The sequence below is a fragment of the Borostomias antarcticus genome (genome assembly GCF_949987555.1).
Source record: "Borostomias antarcticus genome assembly, chromosome: 18".
Lineage (NCBI taxonomy): Eukaryota > Metazoa > Chordata > Actinopteri > Stomiiformes > Stomiidae > Borostomias > Borostomias antarcticus.
The window spans coordinates 14,622,476-14,631,028 of NC_140251.1; the positions used below are offsets into that span (position 1 = coordinate 14,622,476).

The window sequence follows — 8,553 nt, forward strand, 5'->3', positions numbered from 1 at the left end:
TTAGTCTAAACACTTCATCCTGGGAGAGCGCAGTAGCCCACAGACTACATAGCCTACTTACACCAAGTGTAGGGGGGGCATTCTTCTGGAAACTGTGAGGTGTAGAGAGAAACAAAAGTTGTGAGTGTTCTTCATAAATAGCTGAATTATCAAGAAATCCCCGCACTGAGACTTGATGGTAAAGGTGGGCCTTCCAGGCAGATGGAAGGCCTGGAGAATGATCATGTGGCATGTAGACATGTGGAGAAATAGGCCCTAAAACATATGTACCAAAATAGAATAAATGTAATGAGATTCTAAAAAGGACCTGACTCTCACTTGATGCTGTCAGATGAATTGAATGTGAATGCAGTTGTATAACGATGATGATGATGATGATCATGGTGATGATGATACTGTTGCATGAATTTGACCTGATTCACCTGGTCAGGCGACATAGATGCTCACATGCATAGCTCCAATGTAGCTATGGCGTGTTTTCCTCATTGGCTTTGATGCGTTAGTTGCGCTTGGCCCCGTTATTGCTGCTTGCAGCTATATTGTCTTTTTATTTTTGGAACATAATTTTCCATTCTCATGTAATCACTCCAAAACAAACATTTCCATAGGAGAATTAGAATAACTTAAGTGCTATCAACTGTACATCCGTTTATCACAATGACAAATCCACTAGCAACTATGGCAAAATAAGAGAGGAGTTAATAAAATATTGCACATATCAGATCTGGAGAACTTAGCCTACCCAGTCTACTGAATGAACGATGAGGTAAAAGATATGTTAGCTAAGACACAAAGAAAAAGATAAAAAACACTGATTGTGCCTTGTGTTTACAGAGATCAGATTAGATTCAAATGGTCCACATGGATGGGAGGTGAGGAGTAGTAACCTGATTACTCTACTAGAGTACAAGCACTTACACCATTGTTGTTCCCTTTGATGCGAGATACCGTAATTCTGCTGCAATTTTCAGCTGTCGCCTGAAAAATAGTGGGCAAAACCACCATTGAAACATCCTAATGATTCATCAGGGGGGTTGAAATAGACCTAGCAAGGCTATTATGTTCTAACAGAGGAAATCTTGCTGACGTTCCCCATTTAACAACCACAAACAAAACTGGTCCAGTGTTATTGTGGCCTGCCTATAGTTTTGTTTCTACTATGGCAGGGTCCACAATAGTGCTACATAGGCTAAAAAACAAGCAGGCTAAAAAACAAGCAAAATGTCTACATTTTGAGTCAGCTGATATTAAAGGGAACTTTTTTTTGGCAAAACAATCACAACAGCAATGCTCTCTCAATGCATTGAGTCAAAGTAAAACAGACATTCTTTCCGTTAGAAAATATTCCTGGACAAGGTGCATATAAGGCGAAAATACTGACGTCACAGTTCCTTTAAACTTTGAAAGGGTAACTAAAAACTATTTAACAATGAGTAACCTAGGTGGAGGTGTTCAGGGGAATAGATACTGACAATGGATAGATAAGAACAAAACTAAAACAAACTCCTCAACACATTCAAATTCAGACCTATAGTTGATGTAAACTGAGCAATATTCTTCAAAACATTTTCAGTGCTTAAATGCAACATTTCTGCTTAAACTAACTAATGTCACAGTACCAAACTGGCCAACTATCTTCCAGGCCACATGCAACAGCTTGTTCCTATTGCAGGTGCATGTGCAGTTGTGTTCTGTGGGAGGTAATGTTGAGACATAATAGATTATCAATTGACATATCAAGATACAGTGCAATCGGTATATGTAGTCACCATATTCCCTCTACGTTGTGTTACTGTTCTGCAGTGCTGTTTTGCAGTCCCTTGAAACCTGCTCTCAGTCCGCTTGGTATGCCGATCAAAGGTGAACATCTTTTCCATATCATCAAACATGTCATCAAAGACGCCCTCTGCTCCAAAGCCACCTCGGAGGTGTCTCTTGTGTCTACTGTGAGCCTCCTGGGAGGACCGGAAGTGCTCCTCAAAGTGTCTCTTGTGCCGGGCATGTCTGTATTGGCTGTTGATATCAAAGTCCTTGAACATGTCATTAAAGTTGAAGGGTTGGTGGACATTTTGCTGATTTCCATCTCCATCACCCCAATTGTAGAATGCGCTTTGTCCATACTGGTCGTACTCTCGTCTCCTCTTCTCATCCGACAAAGTTTCATAGGCTATACATAATAAACGTTTGACAGAGTAAAAAAACAACAACAACGTTACAATCATTATTTTATTAACCAGGATAGGCAATGATTATGTCCTATGCTAGTTACGCAGTGCCGACAGTGTTCTGGAACATGATACATATACAGTTGAGGAGATCAAACTTACCCTCAGCAATTTCCCTGAACTTCGTCTCAGCATCTGGACTCTTGTTCTTGTCAGGGTGATATTTCATAGCCAGCTTGTGAAAGGCCTTTTTGATCTGACGCTCTGTGGCATCTCTAGGCACTCCCAAGATGTCATAGTAGTCCTTTTTGGCCAGGATAAGTTCCGTTATCATCAAGATGCACACTGCAAACGTCAGGGCTGATTGTGCAGTTGCCATTGTGCCTCCTGTAGGAGTAAGTTAGTAAGTTAGAGGAAAAATGAATTATTACAGCGCTCAACTGGAAAAAACGTAACCCCTGTGGTGTCTATCCCGAGGCTAACCTAACCTAACCTGAAGAAAAGCAGTGTAGCTACACCAATAACATTAAACAATCTAAGGACTGGTGAAATGACAGTAAGTAAGTAAGTAAGTTGTATTTATATAGCGCCTTTCACAGCACGAGTGCACAAAGCGCTTTACAATACAAATAACACATAGAAAGGAAGAAAGAGCGACATACAAAATACAATACATACAAAATACAAGGCAATTACGACATACAAAATACATTACAAGGCAGTTATAAAATACAGTACGAGGCAGTTACAGTTACCAGGGGAGGGGAGGGGCTGCTAGTAGCTAGCTGGCTAACATAACGTTAGTGATGCAGGGATGCTAAGCTAGCTCATCACCAGGAAACCGCTCAAGCACAACTTACCTTTGCTCAACTGGGAACACCGAAGCAAGTTGAAGAAATGTATCTAACTAAATATCTAATTATCCTTAGCTAACTCAGATAATGTTAGTGATTTAACCCAGATAAGGTTAGTGATTTAGACAAACAGTCGCTAAGCGACCCTCTAGCTCGCGAGCTGGCTGTTTCTAACCACACACCACGAAGCGCACTCCGATTGGCCGCTTTGGACCACGTGGCTTCTTCGACTTTTGCGGTTATCTAGTGCCATCTAGTGTCTTTATCTAGTGTCTTTATCTAGTGTCTTTATCTAGTGTCTTTATCTAGTGTCTTTATCTAGTGTCTTTATCTAGTGTCTTTATCTAGTGTCTTTATATAGTGCCATCTAGTGTCTTTATCTAGTGTCTTTATCTAGTGTCTTTATCTAGTGTCTTTATCTAGTGTCTTTATCTAGTGTCTTTATCTAGTGTCTTTATCTAGTGTCTTTATCTAGTGTCTTTATCTAGTGTCTTTATCTAGTGTCTTTATCTAGTGTCTTTATATAGTGCCATCTAGTGTCTTTATCTAGTGTCTTTATCTAGTGTCTTTATCTAGTGTCTTTATCTAGTGTCTTTATCTAGTGCCATCTAGTGTCTTTATCTAGTGTCTTTATCTAGTGCCATCTAGTGTCTTTATCTAGTGTCTTTATCTAGTGTCTTTATCTAGTGTCTTTATCTAGTGTCTTTATCTAGTGCCATCTAGTGTCTTTATCTAGTGTCTTTATCTAGTGTCTTTATCTAGTGTCTTTATCTAACGTCATATGGAAGAGCATTAGGGTCAACAACTGAGTTTATTACTTTTTTAAGCTTCTGAGTTTAAAGTCAGAATTTCTGAGAAAAAAGTCAGAAATGACTTCTGAGATGAAAGTCAGAATTTCTGAGATTAAAGTCAGAATTTCTGAGAAAAAAACTCGGAATTTCTGAGAAAAAAAGTCAGAAATAACTTCTGAGAAAAATGTCAGAATTTCTGACTTTAAACTCAGAAGTTTAAAAAAAAAAAAAAAAAAAAAACCTCTGCTGTTGTCCCTAATGCTCTTCCGTACATATTCATCCTTTCCCAGTAGTGTATTTATTTTTGTGCCTTTCAAACAAGCCCCCAGGATCAGCTTGGCGCATTGAAGCCACCATGGGCTTTCAGGCCAAGCCCGGTATTGCAAGGCATGCGGCCCAAGAACCCTTATTTCCCATGTTAGTGGATGATGATAGATAGGGCTAGAAAAGGAAAACAAAATTTTTCTGGGTATCATTCAGCATCAGAGACCAATCTTATCAATATAAACTTTTAGTTTTAGGGGTTTGGGGGTTTTTGAAGCCACCAATACCTGTATTGAGCCATTTAAACATGTGCTGTGCACGAGCCTCGGGGACGCGCTGGTCGCGCGTTCGTGAGTCCTGCGAGCTCGGGAAAGCACGTGACCATAGGAAGACCCGCCCTACTCTGCCTCTGATTGGATAGGAAGTCATGTAATGACATCGGTTAACATTGGCTATGCTTTAGCAATGAAGCTGCTATGATCATGCTAATCATAGATATGAACGTATGTCTATGATGCAAATGATCATGACGTGTGGTTACTTTAGGACATCGTTGGAAAAGATCTAGAGGGTAAGTGGGTCAATGTTGAATAACTTAGCTAACATTACCTAATGTTACATTTCTTTATATTAACATCAACTATATTGATAGGCTAGGGAGCTATGCTAACGGTAGCTAATGCTAACGGCTTAGGGTTAACGTTAGTTAGTTAATGCTAACGTTACGTTCGGAGGTCTCAGATGTATTTCAATTTTAACAATGTTGAGCATGATCAATGTGACATTGTTCATACATTGATTACAGTCTGTAATCTTGTCTGGCATTATTTAGCTATAGTGGGCTGATGCTTGCTGCTGCTACTATAGCATTTGCCACATTATACATCAAATTAATCAAGCATAGTGTTATTACCTGAAGGCATTATTACCATTGCAAGTAAGCATGCCATGTATATGCCATGCCTGGAAATCAAATTAATAGTGTAATTATTCCCCATCATAGCTCATTGTACACTGATATAATCATTCTCCTTGCCTTTGCTAATACTCATCTCTTTTATCAAACTTTATGCTAGGAAAGAAATCTGGCTGTGATTCGTCGCTAGTGCTCATCCAGGCTGTTGTCATCTCCCGCCTGGACTCCTGCAACTCCCTACTTGCTGCCATCCTGCAGCGTTGGCCATCAGACTCCTGGAGAAAGCTGCTGCTAATCCCGTGTTCAACGGCCCCATGCTCTTCCACACAACTTCCCTACTCCTATATGTATAGTCTGTATGTTTTTACGTGTTTCTTTACATGTCTTTACATGTGTATTTGTCAGGGTTTGTCTGTTAGTGATTGTCGTGTCCCCACTCTTGGCCTGCACCTTGACGTGGTGAGTGGGCTTTAAACCAAGCCAGGCCTTTTATAGTTGTGTTTTGTGTTTTTCTGTTTGCTTAAGTGTCTAATATTGAAGGTACAAAACCTTTAAAAAAAGAAGCCCCTTCCTTCCCATAAAATTCCTGCGATTGTAACAGGTGTATTGATTCCACCACACTTGCCCACACTGGGTTCAAACCCGGGTCCTCTGACTTAGGAACGCACATGACCACCTTTCTAGAACACTGCCACCAGCTATCCCAATGAAAAGCTAGCGAATCAATTGTGCACATGGGCAGTACTAATACTGAGGACAGAGTTTAAACCAGTTCAACCAGATATTCACTGAGCCTGACGGGCACCTGCCAGCTAAAAAACCTAGTACTGTCACCCTCGACTTCTGCTGCGCCTGTATCCAGCCATAGGGGCTGATTATTTATAATGATGTTGATGAAGTTTAAAACCTTATTTACACATAGTGTTTGCTGTTTTAAAAGATAAATGCAGTGATATGAGGCGCCACCTATTGGTGAGGACAAAATCATTTTTTGACTGACTAGATGAGATAATGAATTCCTGATGTGCATAATGATGTCACTAAATCCCACTGTGATTGCTTTTTCAGTCAGTGAACAGGAAGCAGAGCAACCCCTCTGTGTTCGATCACCTGATAGAAGAACCTCCTAGGTGAGACCACACTACAGTACGTTGCTCCAGTAAACATATGAAGACCCAGCCGTATTTAAGCTGTCTTGTCTAATTTGAGCTGTCTTGTGAAGTCCCTGTTTTTCACATACTCCCCCCAACCCCCCCCCCCACCTACAGATGTGTAGTGCTCTGATCTACAGTCCCCCAAGTACAGGCAAGACCCCAGTGGCGCGGGTGCAGACTAACGAGTGTAGGCAGGGAAACACAAAGGTGTCTATAAGGAAAGGAGCTGACTGCCTTAGCAAGTGGGTTGGTGAATCAGAACACATAATCAGCTCTGCCTTCTCTTTGACCAGGTTAGCCAATGGGGCAACTGTGGCGGTGGGGGGAGGGGGGTATAATTATTGGACAGGACACCTGACCATCATCCTCAGTGTTGACTGAGAGCTTGTGATGGCTGTTTGTTGGTCTCTCCCCAGGTCAACCTAATGAGACCCTCCTTCATCTTCTTCAACAAGATAGACCGGCTGTCCCCAGTATGCTCCAGCAGACAGGACCAGATACACAGGTGAGGCCTGTCTGTCACGGAGCCACCGCCTCGCTCCGCCTCTGGTGTAACTCGGTTCTTTAGCTTGGCTGCGTACTTGATTGATGTTGCACATGGGCGATTGGAACTAAACTAACCTTGCGTTGCATTTGTCTCTCTCTCTCTGGCTCTATCGTGTCCACTCTGCTGGCGCTGATGGATGGGTTGGACAGTCAAGGGGAGCCAGTGGTCCAGTTCCTGTTCATGCTTGGTTGTTGCCTACTCACCTTCCCATCTCCTGCATCACCTGCCACCTGTCTCCACTCTGCCCAGCTGCACCTCATCCCTCATTACTCTTAGCATTAATACCAGTCAATTTCCCTTGGTTCTCTGTAAGATCATCCAGTCATCTACCAAGTCTGCTCAGCTCTTCTGTCTGCCATATTTTGAAGTTGTTTATTGAAATTGAGTTAAAGTAGTTTGTATGGGTCAAGCATCCTCCAGTTTGTATGACTCAAGATCTGTTTACTGCCATGTATATGGTTCACACATACTAGAAATTTGACTAGGGTTAAGGCATACACTGGTGACATGTTTTTAATTGTTTTGTGATCACTGTCTTTGTGATATTTTCTGATGACCAAGCCTTTGATCTAAGCAGAGCCTTAGCACATTATGGAGGAACCATGTCCCTTTCTTTTACCGATCCCTGAGAGCAAGACCTGTGAATGTCCTGAACAGTGTGGTGGCCACATTTGTTGGGAATTTGGGTGGAAACAGTGTGGAACATCATTGCATAGTTTGACTGCCATTTCATACCAACATTAAGAGAAAGTGGAGAAGTAGGCTATACCTAGAAAATACTATAGTTGTGCAATTCGTTTGTACAGTCTAGTAGTTAAATGGTTAAAAATGGGCAAGCAATAACATTGGAGGGAAATGTATACTGACACTGATGATTGTTTCAGAAATGGTCTGAGACAAAATAATGAAATGTTATACATCAGTATTGTGAAACACTGAACATATTTTAATGACTGACAAGGAGAGAGGAAACAGTCCAAGTTAATCAATAATAACTAGGCTCACTATGAACAGTGTGTATTATTGGCTCTGTTCTGACATCAGTGCACAGTTCATTCCACCACTGTGAGGCCAGGACAGAAAAAAGCCATGGCCACGCCAATCTGCCGTAGGGGGGCTTGGATCAACTGGGGAACCAATCACCTCAAGGCAGCAGAGCTTGACCACAGCCTGGAGGTCGGAGGGAGCTGTTCATTTGCCCTGTAGGCTCGAACCACAGTCCTAAACTGGATGGGACAGCGCAGGGAGCCAGTGCAGAGAACAGAGTAGGGAAGTTTTGTGGAAGAGCATGGGGCTGTTGAACACCAGGTCAGCAGCAGCTTTCTCCAGGAGTCTGATGGCCAACGCTGCAGGATGGCAGCAAGTAGGGAGTTGCAGGAGTCCAGGCGGGAGATGACAACAGCCTGGATGAGCACTAGCGACGAATCACAGCCAGATTTCTTTCCTAGCACAAAGTTTGATAAAAGAGATGAGTATTAGCAAAGGCAAGGAGAATGATTATATCAGTGTACAATGAGCTATGATGGGGAATAATTACACTATTAATTTGATTTCCAGGCATGGCATATACATGGCATGCTTACTTGCAATGGTAATAATGCCTTCAGGTAATAACACTATGCTTGATTAATTTGATGTATAATGTGGCAAATGCTATAGTAGCAGCAGCAAGCATCAGCCCACTATAGCTAAATAATGCCAGACAAGATTACAGACTGTAATCAATGTATGAACAATGTCACATTGATCATGCTCAACATTGTTAAAATTGAAATACATCTGAGACCTCCGAACGTAACGTTAGCATTAACTAACTAACGTTAACCCTAAGCCGTTAGCATTAGCTACCGTTAGCATAGCTC

The 8,553-nt window shown here is 41.8% G+C and overlaps 1 protein-coding gene across 1 annotated transcript; it reads right to left on the bottom strand.

The window, feature by feature from the left end:
* Positions 1-1,736: 1,736 nt before the first annotated feature.
* On the bottom strand, positions 1,737-2,544 carry dnajb9a (DnaJ heat shock protein family (Hsp40) member B9a; the record flags this gene model as incomplete). Its single annotated transcript, XM_084452933.1, has 2 exons — positions 1,737-2,167; positions 2,328-2,544. 2 exons carry the CDS (start codon positions 2,542-2,544, stop codon positions 1,737-1,739), a joined length of 648 nt encoding a protein of 215 aa, XP_084309059.1.
* Between the last annotated feature and the right edge of the window lie 6,009 nt (positions 2,545-8,553).